Here is a 14014-nt window from a genome sequence, read left to right on the forward strand (position 1 = left end):
ATTATATGAATCAAACATTTCACATAATGCCATACTTTTGATTTGTAAGAAAGCTTTGGTGGTATTTTTAATTATTCATTAATATTAATATAACCCAAAAAGTAGGGCAGTATGTCAAAAACAACATGTCCAAGTTATTAAAAGTGGAGTTTTCTTACAAATATTAACATCCCTTACCACCAAATTTACTTTTCAAAAACAAAACTAAAGGTAGAGTTTAAGAACAAAGAGCAATATCTAGTGAGCTAGCATAAACATCACAAATATAATTCAGAAACATAGAGAAAGTATTTAAGAACAACAATCTACATTATGGGAACCTAAAAACAGAAGCCCTTTAAAATTAATCCAAGATATTAAAGCTTTCCTCTTGTTTACTGCTCTCCCTCCAACTATTCTTTCTCTTTGTCTTCCTATAGATCTTATAGTTCATCAATGAAAATCTGATTGATGTCAGATATTTTGGGCCAATACTCTCCAACTTGTGATTGACATTTTCTACATAATTCTGGACAACCTTCAATTCTTAAATATCCAAGAGCAGTGAGGCGATGTATATCATTCGGAAGAAACATCAACTTTGGACAATTTATCATACCAAATGATCCTAGAAAACTCAAAGTTGATATCCATTCAGGAAGCACCTCAAAGTTCTTGCAATCTACAATTAACAAGGATAGTAATGTGTTTGTGGATTCTTGTAACCAACAAGGCAAGGTCAACAATTGTGGCAAATAATGAAGGTGAATAGCTTTTAAACGCAAATTGGAGCTTTGATCATCAGGTCCCTTTGTCAATTCCAAATAGCCACAATTATCAACTAACAAAGTCTCTAATCGAGGGAAATGGTTAATATCAAGAGGCAAAGACTTTAAAGTCTCACATTTAGTAACTGTCAATGTTCTAAGAGTAGGAAGTTTTATCTCTATAAAAAGAGACTCGAGATTCTCACAAGATTCAATATTTAGAATTTCAAGAGACTTCAGATTGGCAATGTCATTCTCAGGTAAAATAGCTTCCTTTGTGGTTATCCCCAATTGTCGGAGACTGGTCAGGTTTCTTAATCCTTTGGGCAAATTTTCAAGCTTTGTGCACCCAACAAGATTCAAGACTTGCAAATTGTAGATTTTACAAATAGAATCAGGGACTCTCTTAATTTTTCTATTCCGCTCAAGGCTAAGAAACCTTAAATGTTTCATCTTACCAATGGACAAGGGCAAAGTCTCGTATGTAGAATCACTTAAGTCTAAAATCCGCAAGTACCTATATCTTGACACACACGTATTCAAGAAAGCTTCGCTGCTTGCTCCCACTCCTTCAATAGGAAATAGTATGGTTCTTACCACAACAGAGTTTGGGGTGAAAAATTTACCAAGCAATGCATTTTCAGCAAAAGATAGATGTTGGACATTCTCAGGTACATTTTGGACGTTGGAATTTACCATGTGGTACTCATATTTTGCAATAGTCCGAGCAAGAGCATTCACCAAATCTTTTACTTGAAAATAATATGAAGTGCCAAAGTTGAAAAAGTTATGAAGAAAGCATCTTGACATTAGTTTGAGCAAACATTGATTTGCAACATCTATCAAAGTTTCATCTTTGTTTGGTGATGGAAGGAGACCTAGTGCTGCCCAAAGCGAAGCTACTTCAGAACTGTGAAATACAAAATCATCTGGATAAAGGGAGAAGAATTCAAAACATTGCTTCAAATGGGATGGCATGTGAAGATAGCTTAATCTGAGTGTAGGTAAAATGAAATTATCTCCTGGAAAATCTCCAAGCTTACGATCTCTTGTAAATTCCCAGTCATCTATCTCACATTCTGAAAATAGCTTACGCCCCATTGATATTATCGCCAAAGGAACCCCTCCACATTTGTTCACGATTTCTCTCCCAAACTTCATCAAATCCGGAAACTTTTTCTCTTCTCCTTGAAATGCAATTTTTTCAAATAGAGAACATGAATCTTCCATAGAAAGCACCTTTAAAGTATGAGAGGGAATGGTTCCCATCATGGAAGCAATTGAATGTCTTCGTGTAGTGACTAAGATTTTACTTCCTTCCATACCTGATGATAGAAAATTCCTCAACTCGTCCCATTTGAGAGGATCCTCATCCCATACATCGTCTAAGACAAGTAGGAACTTTTGAGTTGCAAGTTTATTTCTTAGTTGATTTATCTTATGCTCCTGAGTTTCTTCTAGTGAACCTGGAACACGCTGAATTATTTTATCTATCACTAGCTGAATGTTAAAGTCATCATAAAAAGACACCCATATTTTGCATGAGAATAATTGATCTATCCTCTGATCAATGAACACAGAGTGTGCAAGTATGGTCTTACCCAACCCTTCCTTCCCCACAATGGGGATAATTGAGAGACTTTGATGTTCATCACCACAAGGATTTTGATGCATCAAAAGTTTGATGATTATTTCTTTATCTTCCTCCCTTCCTATTATCACATGAGGAATACTATACTCTGAGCTTGTAAACCTCTTCATTCGAAGACCATACCTATAGTTTAGACGTTTATAACGGTATAATCTCTGGTCTAGTTCTTTAATTTGTTTAGCCATCTTAATTCCGAAAAGAAACTGTTTGGAAGTTGAGAAGAAGCGAAGTACCTTGGTTATGGAGTTAACATTAGCATTGAGCACTTGATTTCGCAAAATTTCATACTCAAATTCATCCAGCACATTTTGAGCATCATGTAAGATATGTTTGAGTTCCCTCAGAAATAACTCTGTTGAATAGAGTTGTTCGTTCTCAAGGTCAACCACCAAAAGCCAAGCTTTGATGGATAACAGAGACTCTCTAAAAGATTGAAGATTGTTGTAGACACCAATATCTAGAGAGGATTGATAAATATGAGAAGAATCAATTTTTGCTATGAGTGAGTTAGCAATGAGGTAGCGGGTTGATTCAGCCATGGGAATGAACAAGATAGGATTATGGACAAGTCAACTTCATTTTATGAAGAACACGTTAGTGATGTCTGCCTAAAAAATGATCAAAATTATCCTCTTTGTAAATAAACTAAAAATTTCTAATTCTCTCACCCCCAAAGCCTTCAAACTTAACTCATTTACTCATTTCTTTAGGGTTAATTTTGGAGTTTGATTTTGGAGGGAAATAAAAGACTCAAAAGCTATGAAATATATTTGTGAGATAACTATTATCTTTTTTTTTTCTTTTCCTCCAAAATCCAACTCCCAAACAAACTATCAGAGACCAATTTCTCTGTGGAAGCTAAAACCTCCATAAGCCAAACCTTGCAAAGGCTTGCAGTGTTCCACATGGTCATGGCAGCACCACAAGTAATTTATTCTAATAAAATCACATTTTATTATACAAATTTTATTTTAATTATTTCCTCCAACATAATAGCGTTTAGGACGTTAACTACTTTAAAAAAAACTCTTTAGGATGACAACATTTTTTTAAGTATTTAGTTTTAATCACGGGTATATAAGATTTGTAAGGAACACTTTCTTCTAATGATAATTTGCTTGTAGTGTAGAAAATAAGTTGGTTTATTACTTTCACTTTGTATCTCCTATAGACAATTTAAATGTGGAAAAAATACAATTATATTTACCCATTTTATTATAGGTTTTTAATTGAGTGTAATATATATGTATTATTAATGTTAAAATTTATATACATCATTTATTATTAATTTGTATTATTTTTTTAGAAAGTTAAAAATAATTAAATATAATTGATGTTGATAGTTTATAAAATTCATACACTATCAGTACATACATTTTTTTCTAGCTTACATGTTACATACGGGGTCAAACTGATGTGTGGAAAAAAAATCTTAAACAGTCAAATAGATGCTAAACAGATAAATAGGAGTATAAATACATATTTGATTTCACAAACAAGTATAGAAAAATAAGTTTATTGTGTGCACCAAGAATTGTTCAATTTATGTTTACTGTTTTAAACTCAATATGATTTGGGTCTTTTGTTATTTTTGCACAAACACTTAAAATGTAATTTATAATTGGTAAAGTTAGTTGAGGTTGAACTTTACACTCACTATCAGTTTACACTTGATTCTTTATTTTATACTATTTAAAACTATTGATCCACTTAAACACCTCGATATGAGTGATAGTTAATGTCTTAGTAAATTAGTCACTTATGTACTATTGATCCACTTAAACAAGTTCCCTTTTCAATAGTAAGATTGAAAAGCATCGGATATATATCCTTTTGTGATTATGAAGGATTATCATCTCATGTTTTTCCTTCTCTTATTCGTTCTTGGATGTCACCAACATTTAATCCTTTATCCTCTATTGACCCATTTGGGGGCATGTCTTCCTCTCTAGTTTCCATGAATATGCATAGCAATAATTTGGTTGATCTACCATCAATGCTTAGCAGCCTTTCAAAACTTCCAAGTGTTTGGGTGCAAAGCAGCTCAGAGTTTCAACTAACTCAAGATTTTAGAATAAATAACCTTCAAATATGAAATCTGTGCCTGGTATAATCACAAAGTTGGTTACATAATTAACCAAAACCAGATTGAAGGTTGGTTTCTAATTTCTCATTATTGCTTGACAACTTGTGAGGACATCCAACTGTTTGAAAACATTTGGTGGAGCACCAATATATTAACTACAGTTTTGTGAGATTATGCAGTATTTTTACATGTTCAAGTTATTTGAACTGCCAATGGGATTGTAGAAGCATTAGAGCTCTTTGATCTCCACACAAAATTTGCTTCAGAAATTTGACTTCATGTCCTCCTTTAATGGAGCTGAACTTGCTTACTGTCTTCATTCATCCTTGTGAGTAATCTTTTTCACTTTGAGATGAATGAATATATAGATGTATATTCATATTTCTGGTTTGGATTAAAGAATCAGTAGTATACCATGAGCTCTTAAAAGTAAAAGGATCATAACTCTGCCCTTGAATTATTTTGACCACAGGTCATGTTCTAATTTTAACTTCTGTGTCTACACTAGTGCTATTTTTCCAAGTTATAACTCATTCTTAGCATAGGTCTATTCCACACTTAGATGATACGTGAGATTGTGGCTAGCCTGTTGGTGCACTTAATCATTGTTCCAATCCTCACAAATAGTATGATTTTGGAAAAGAAATGAACTGGTTTATCTATGTAAATTGATTATTTTATACAATAATTTTACAACCAAATTGTGACAACTTCAGATTATTGTTTGGTTTTTGAAATGTGCCATTGGTTTATGGCCATTTTACAAGATTCTGACTTGCTATTTTTTTTTGTAAATTTACTTGTCCTACTGTTTGCAATAGCTCAAGAAACGCACAACATTAATCATTGAATCTATTGGAGTGCTATCTATTGGGTACATGAGATTACCAAAGAGCAATTTCCAATGAACTAACATAAACATGGCAGACATAATTCAAAAACATAAACAAAGGTCTTCAAGAACAAAAATCTGCATTATGGAAACAAAAAAAACTTGTAAACTTCAGTGTTGTTCAAGCTTTCCTTTTTCCTATTGATCTTCCTTTTCGTCTTCCTTATATCTTCTGGTTCATCAATGAAAATCTGATTGATGTGAGATATTTTGGGTCAATATTCTCCAACTTGCGGTTGGCATTTTCTGCATAATTTTGGACAACCTTCAATTCTTAAATATCCAAGGGCGGTGAGGCGATAGATATCATTCGGAAGAAACGTCAACTTTGGACAATTATCATACCAAATGATCCCAGAGAACTAAAAGTTGATAGCCATTCAGAAAGCACCTCAAGGTTTTTGCAATCTACAATTAACAAGGATAGTAATATGTTTGTGGATTCTTGTAACCAAGGCAAAGTCAACAATTGTGGCAAAGAATGGAGGCACGCAGAACCAAATTAAAACAAAGTGTGCTATAAGTTATCCACCCTTAATTATTATACAAAATGCCAAAGTAAGGAGATCATAGTCATTCTACAAACCTTAGAACAAACAATTTGGAATTGAGTGTCTGCATCACCATGACATTATGACTGTGTGAAAGTCCTTGGAGGAAGCTAAAGATGGTCCTCTCCACTTGCATAAATCCTTAACCCAAAAACAACAATAACTTGAATTTGATTTAGTGCTTTCAATTTATAACAAAGCTCCACCACCTTATACACTCTCTCTTCTGTCCAAACTGTGTTATTTAATAAAGGCATATTCAACTTTGAATTCAGTTTAATTTAATATCATAATTTTACACCAAGTCCAGTCCAGAACACATACAAAATCATTAGTATGGATAATGTTGGAAACCATTGTCACTTTCTTTTTTCAACAGCTCAAATCAAATTAGTATTGCTAGTGTATAATGCTATTTGTTTTTTCAAGTTGTGCATGACATGTTATTATCTCAAATAAATCAAACATTTAAGCATAGTCACAATCAAAGTCATGCTAGCTTTTAATCTGTCACCTGTTTTCCTCAACTACATCAGTGGACAATATGCTGTATAAATATAAATTAGCAATGAAACATCTTCAATGGTGAAACTATAAAGAGTGGATAACAAAAACTGTTAATGCATGAGTATGGTAGGAGTGTCACATTGGGTAGCATAACAAACTCAATGTAGTACTTAAGCCATGAGGCTCTCCCACCTAATAGACTAGTCTTTTGGGTTGGACTCTCCTCATGTGCTTAAGTCCTTAATAATTGGTGTCTTTCATTGAGTCGTGTCATAGAAATGACTACTTATAGGCTGAATTAAGGTATATTACTGAATACTGATAAGTGAGTAAAGTCACCAAAAAGAAAAAGGGCTACCATCGAGTCAGTGTCGATAGGGTAAAATCGTTGTGGACGCCGGTCCTTAAAGAGGGCGGCAATGTTACGATTTCCACATTGAGTATCATAACAAACTCAATGTAATATTTAAGTCATGAGGCTCTCCCATTAATAGACTAATCTTTTGGGTTCCTCATGTCCTTAAGTTCTAAGAGAGTAACATGAACTATACAGAAACAGGAGCATTATGAACACATTCTTTCCAATTTTACCTTCACTACTTGTACTTGGCATGTTTTTGCAATAGCTTAAGAAACACACAGCATTGGTCACTGAATCTAATGTAGTGCTATCTCAATTCTTGAAAAAGTTGCACCAATAATGAAGATTATTGATGGTAATAACTAATATGCACTACATAACCACAACTGTTGCAGTAAGCTGCTATGCATACTCTGCTGGGACAGAAATCTAAATGGGAAAGCATGAGATCTAATAGAATGCAATGGTATGAGGTTAGTTTTCATACCACACTGTTTGGATATTTAGAATGAAATGGTGTGAACTTATTATTCCATTGTATGGAATAGTGAATGGTATGAAATAAAATGACATAGAATTATATATTTTTTCTTAAGCCATTACATTCCATCCCATTCCACCTAAGTTGGGGGAGGGAGGGGAATTCCACTGCATAACATCTCTTACCACCAATTCAAACAAAGCCTATGGTTCTAACTTCTAAAACTATGTAATTTGAAACAAATTTCAATAAATGTTATGCTGAGTTAGAATGTTTAAACTACAATTAGAACATCATATGGATGCACATCTGAATCAAAGAAAAATTATCATAATCACATTAGACAAAACAAACACAAATCTTGAAATGCTCTTCCTTTAATACCAAATTTATTTTTCAAGCACAAAACTTAAGGTAGAGTTTAAGAACAAAGAGCAATATCCAGTGAGCTAGCATAAACATCACAAAGATAATTCAGAAACATAGAGAAATTACTTAAGAATAACAATCTATATTATTTGAACCCAAAAACAGAAGCACTTCAAAACTTATCCAAGTTATGAAAGCTTTCCTTTTTTTACTGCTCTACCTCCAACCTTTCTTCCTCTGCGTCTTCCTTTAGATCTTCTGGTTCATCAATGAAAATCTGATTGATGTGAGATATTTTGGGCCAATACTCTCCAACTTGTGGTTGGCATTTTCTGCATAATTTTGGACAACCTTCAATTCTTAAATATCCAAGGGCGGTGAGGCGATGGATATCATTCGGAAGAAACGTCAACTTTGGACAATTTGTCATACCAAATGATCCCAAAGAACTAAAAGTTGATAGCCATTCAGGAAGCACCTCAAGGTTCTTGCAATCTACAATTAACAAGGATAGTAATGTGTTTGTGGATTCTTGTAACCAAGAAGGCAAGGTCAACAATTGAGGCAAAGAATGAAGGCGAATAGCTTTTAAACGTAAATTGGAGCTTTGATCATCAGGTCCCTTTATCAATTCCAAATAGCCACAATTATCAACTAACAAAGTCTCTAATTGAGGGAAATGGTTAATATCAAGAGACAAAGACTTTAAACTCTCACATTTAGTAACTGTCAATGTTCTAAGAGTGAGAAGTTTTATCCCTATAAAAAGAGACTCGAGATTCTCACAAGACTCAATATTTAGAATTTCAAGAGACTTCAGGTTGGCAATGTCATTCTCAGGTAAAACAGTTTCCTTTGTGGTTATGCCTAATTGTCGGAGACTAATCAGGTTTCTTAATCCTTTGGGAAAATTTTCAAGCTTTGTGCACCCAACAAGATTCAAGACCTGCAAATTGTAGAGCTTGCAAATAGAATCAGGGACTCTCTTAATTTTTTCATTCCGCTCAAGGCTGAGAAACCTTAAATGCCTGAACTTACCAATGGACGAGGGCAAAGTCTCGTATGTAGAATCACTTAAGTCTAAAATCCGCAAGTACCTATATCTTGACACACACGTATTCAAGAAAGCTTCGCTGCTTGCTCCCACTCCTTCAATAGGAAATAGTATGGTTCTTACCATAAGAGAGTTTGGGGTGAAATATTTATCAAGCAAATCATCTTTAGCAAACGATAGATGTTGAACATTCTTAGGTACATATTGGATGTTGGGACTTACCATGCAGCACTCATCTTTTACAATAGACCGAGCAAGAGCATTCACCAAATCATGCACTTGAAAATAATATGAAGTGCCAAAGTTGAAAAAGTTATGAAGAAAGCATCTTGACATTAGTTTGAGCAAACATTGATTTGCAACATCTATCAAAGTTTCATCTTTGTTTGGTGATGGAAGGAGACCTAGTGCTGCCCAAAGCGAAGCTACTTCAGAACTGTGAAATACAAAATCATCTGGATAAAGGGAGAATAATTCAAAACATTGCTTCAAATGAGATGGCATGTGAAGATAACTTAATCTGAGTGAATGTAAAATGAATTTAGCTCCTGCAAAATGCCAAAACTCCCCATCTCTAATTAATTCCCAAAGTTTTATGTCATATTTTGAAAATAGCATACTCCCCATTGATCTTATTGCGAAAGGAACCCCTCCACATTTGTTCACGATTCCTCTCCCAACCTTTATCAAATCCGGAAACTTTATCTCTTCTCCTTCTTTAAATGCATATTTTTGAAATAGAGACAATGAATCTTCCATAGAAAGGCCCTTTAAAGCATGAGAGCGAATGGTGCCCATCATGGAAGCAATTGAATGACTACGTGTAGTGACTAAGATTTGACTTCCTTTTATACATGTTGATATTAAATTCCAGAACTCATTCCATACATCGTCCAAGACAAGTAGGAATTTCTGTTTTGGAAGTATATCTCTAAGTTGATTTATCTGTTGCTCCTCCACTTCTACTAGTGTACCTGTAATGCACTGAATTATTTGAGCAATAACTTGTTTAATGTTAAAGCCATCAGTAACAGACACCCATATTTTGCATGAGAATGATTGATCTATCCTCTGATCAATGAACACAGATTGTGCAAGTGTGGTCTTACCCAACCCTCCCATCCCCACAATAGGGATAACTGTGAGACTTTGATGATCATAACCACAAGGATTCTGATGCATCAAAAGTTTGATGATTATTTCTTTATCTTCTTCCCTTCCTATCATCACATCAGGAATAGTGTAATCTGAGCTTTTAATGCTTCTCTTCCTTTGGTCCTCTTGTGTATCAACAATACTCATCATTGGAGGACAATAATTACCCATTCCAAGTTTAATACTGCAACATCTATCAAAGTTTAATACTCCTTATTAGAAGTTGAGAAGAAACGAGCTACCTTGGTTATGGAGTTAATAACATGAGAATTGGCCACTTCATTTTGCAATATTTCATACTGAAATTCATCCACCACGTTTTCAGCATCATATAAGACAACTTTGATCTGCTGCAGAAGTTCTGACATTGAATACTCCTGTTGTTTCTCAAGGTCAACCTTCGGAACCCAATATTTCATGGATAATAGAGATTCTTTGAAAGATTGAAGATCGTTGTAGACACCAATATCTAGAGAAGCTTGATAAATATGATAAGAATCAATCTTTGCTATGAGTGAGTTAGCAGTGAAGAAGAAGGAGGATTCAGCCATGGAATGAACAATAGAGAGGTGAAGACTGAAGAAGAGATAGGAATTTGGATAAGTCAATGATTCAACCAAAGACGAAAGGTTTTATTGCTATATATAGTTGGTACAATAGTTACACCAGAGCTTGATTAATAAAAGTGAATATCCTTAAACTGGGTAATATATAAATCTATCTTTTATTAATGTAAACATTTATACATAATAAATATGTAATTCACTATTTATTTATATTACTTTTTTTTAATTATCAATTATTGAAAATGTATAATGAATAATAGACTCACAATATATAAAATTTTCCAATGTGGATGATTATATTTCTTTGGGATCCCTCAAACTGTACATATTAATATTAATGTTACAACATTAATAAAGAATTTGATAAAAAAAATTATTTTAAGTTGTTTCATTTAAATAAGATGTCTTACTTGATAATATTTTTTAGAAGTATAAACAAATATAATGATTATGTGTTTAATTTTCTCCAATAATATTTTGATAAAAAATAAATTACTTTTATACAAATATCTTTTAGTGTGTAAGACTGGATCCTTAAGGTCGATAATTTGATTCCTGAGAACAACACTTGTTGGGAGGGTAGTCATAAACCCTAAAAGAGATTAGTTCATTTCCTAAAAAGGTAAAGAATACCCTTAGTAGTATTAAAAAAATATAGGAATTGGTTTTAGGTTGAACTAGTTGGTGCCATTTTAATAACTAAAATCAACTTCACTTACTTTCATCTATATAATCAACCTCACTTGTTTATTAAGATATGGTTGTTGAATATAATTATTCAAATTATTCTTAGTTTTTGAGAGGCAAAGTTCTTATTTACCATTTGTATAATATTTATACATTATTAGTGTAAAAACATTTATTCATTATTTATTAATATTACATTTTTTAAGAGTTAATAATGATTAAATATGAATAATAAAAAATATATTAACAATATAAAAAACTCTTATACTATTAATAAATCCATATTTCTTTCTTGTAAAAGGCTCTCCTGGTATTGTAAATTATTCATTAATATTGAGAGATCACCATTGAAGGGAGATTTCAACAAGAAAAAGTATAACAAATGTGTGCAAAACATTTATAATTAATTAATAAGATATTGATCTAATGGTGTAAGGTCCCACTGAAATCCCAGAGTCGATAGTTCAATTCCTATGAGCGACACTTGTTGGGAGGGGCAACCACAAACCTTGAAAGAGATAAGTTTTTTACCCAAAAATGTGGAAAAAAAATACTATTAGTCGTAACAAAAAAATTACAATTAAGTTAAAAAACCCTTACACTTCTTCCTAAACAGGTGGGAAAACTATATATTTCTTTCATTAGTGGAAGGTTTACCATAATGCAACCTATGGACAAATGGACTTTCCACATACATGGTACTCATCCCAAAACATATCAAACAAGATCTTCTTCATTAATGGGAATGCAAGTAATTGTTTTTGTATATATTTTCAATGGCAAAATTGTAATTTCATACTAAGCAAAGAGATAAAAGTGTTATTATATGTTACTTTTTGTGTGTTATTATGTTGTATTTACATCTTCATTAATAGAGAAAATCTTACTCAAATAATAAAACTACTCAAGTCAAATATCTCGATACTTCTTCCTGAATCATACACCATCAACCATAGATAACGACATGACATACACTAACTTCTTTGTTTCCCATACTTAAAAACATGTATCATCATTCTGTTAGAAAATTGTTTTAAAATAATAAATAATTTGTTTAGTCCATTTTAATGTTCATTTTGAGAATATAAATGAGTGCCAAAATACTAGGCTCTTATATACTTTATTTTGAAATTAAATATAAAATTTTGCTTGTACAATGCATTATCTCATAATTTTTTTTATAATATCAATGATATCTTTTTTATTAAGGAACTAATCTTTTTCAGGGTAAGTGATTATCTCTCCCAATAAGCGTCGCTCCTAGAAATCGAATAAGCGTCTCGACCCTAAATGTTGGTCGGGTCATTTTTTGAACCCGAACCTGGTCCTAGATACAAAGCTAATCTGGCCCAAAATATCGATTATATCGGTCTTTAAACCCGACTCGACCATATATCTGATTAAATATAATATATACTCATTTTAGATAAAGTTTTCTCAATATTATTTATTATTATGAATATGTAATTTGATATATAAAATGATATATGTAATCATATATATTTTTAATCATGTATACATGATGAGAAAATATTAGAGAATCAATGATATTTTCGACTAAAAAATGTTATTGATTTGTACACATTTGGATAAAGACACATACAAATATGAAGACTGAGTAATCATGAGTCGGGTTATGCTTGGTCCTTACCTAACCCTAAACCCTAAATATTGGTCGGGTCTATTTTTTGAACCTGAACCTAGCCCTAGACCAGATGAAACTCGATCTTATTTAGTCTCGATCATGATCAGGTCATACCGGGTGAGCGGGTAGAACCGAGTTATGCTCATTCCTAGTAAGTGTAATTAAGTTAAACAAAATATAGCATATTGTTGTTGAGACAAATCCAAATAATATAATAGTCAATATCCATTCAATATTTGTGGTTTGTTACAAAAAACATCAATAATTCTAAAGATATATTGTTTAAATCACTCTTATATAAACTATATTGTAATAAACAAAATAATGAAGAGGTATTAACCTGTATACTATTCAGACTTATCTACCTAATATACTATATTTTGTTTAACTTAATTATACTTATCTTCTTCTTTGTTTAAAAGATTACACTTATATCTTATATGAATGTGATCAATGTAATATATGTATATAAATTATGGGGACTTAAGTATGTAAAAAAAGAATGATGATTTATATAATTTCACAAAAAAATAATAGTGGGTGTGAGTGTGTTTTACCTGAAAATTACTGCTAGCATTCTATTATACAATATCCTGTCATAAAATCCCTTTTGGTTTGCCTATATATTATTCATAACCATGTCAGCACCCTATACCAAATTCTATTCAATAACTAAACAAAACCAAAAAATTACCCCAAAAGCATTGCTGAAATGCACTACCTACCATTAAACTCGATAGCAACTTCAGCAGTTACTCATCCGTTCAACTAATTGTTGAAGTAGCTCTGCTTTTCATAGCTTATAGTACTTTTTCAAGTTGCATTGTCATGTCCTTCAAAACAGTCAAACTCAACTTCTTGAAATTACTCACCATGACTTTATGACTGTATCAAAGTCCTTGCATAAATCCTTAACCCAAAAACAACCATAACTTGGAATTTGATGGGGTGCTTTTATTTTATAACATAACTTCACTACCTCATACATTTCACACACTTCTCTTCTATCCAAACTGTGTTATTTAGTAAAGGTATATTCAACTTCAAATTCACTTCAATGTAATATCATAAATTTACATCAAGTCCATAACACATACAAAATCATCAGTATGGATAATTCAGGAGTAGCATGATGCATACAGAAACATGATCATTATGAATACATTCTTTCCAATTTTACCTTCAGTACTTGTACTTAGCATGCTTTTGCAATAGCTTAAAATTATTGATGTTAATATGCACTATTTAACCACAAATGTTGCA

The 14014-nt window shown here is 32.4% G+C and overlaps 2 protein-coding genes across 2 annotated transcripts; both read right to left on the minus strand.

The window, feature by feature from the left end:
* On the minus strand, positions 226–2953 carry LOC109334707 (disease resistance protein RGA2-like). The gene has a single exon (XM_019570611.1). It carries the CDS (start codon positions 2934–2936, stop codon positions 423–425), a length of 2514 nt encoding a protein of 837 aa, XP_019426156.1. The 5' UTR covers positions 2937–2953; the 3' UTR covers positions 226–422.
* LOC109334708 (disease resistance protein RGA2-like) lies at positions 226–10082 on the minus strand. The gene is made up of 2 exons (XM_019570612.1): positions 7800–10082; positions 226–320 (listed from the first exon to the last, which is right to left on the minus strand). Exon 1 carries the CDS (start codon positions 10022–10024, stop codon positions 7853–7855), a length of 2172 nt encoding a protein of 723 aa, XP_019426157.1. The 5' UTR covers positions 10025–10082; the 3' UTR covers positions 226–320; positions 7800–7852.

This window comes from Lupinus angustifolius, chromosome LG19 (genome assembly GCF_001865875.1).
Source record: "Lupinus angustifolius cultivar Tanjil chromosome LG19, LupAngTanjil_v1.0, whole genome shotgun sequence".
In the NCBI taxonomy this organism is placed as follows: Eukaryota; Viridiplantae; Streptophyta; class Magnoliopsida; order Fabales; family Fabaceae; genus Lupinus; species Lupinus angustifolius.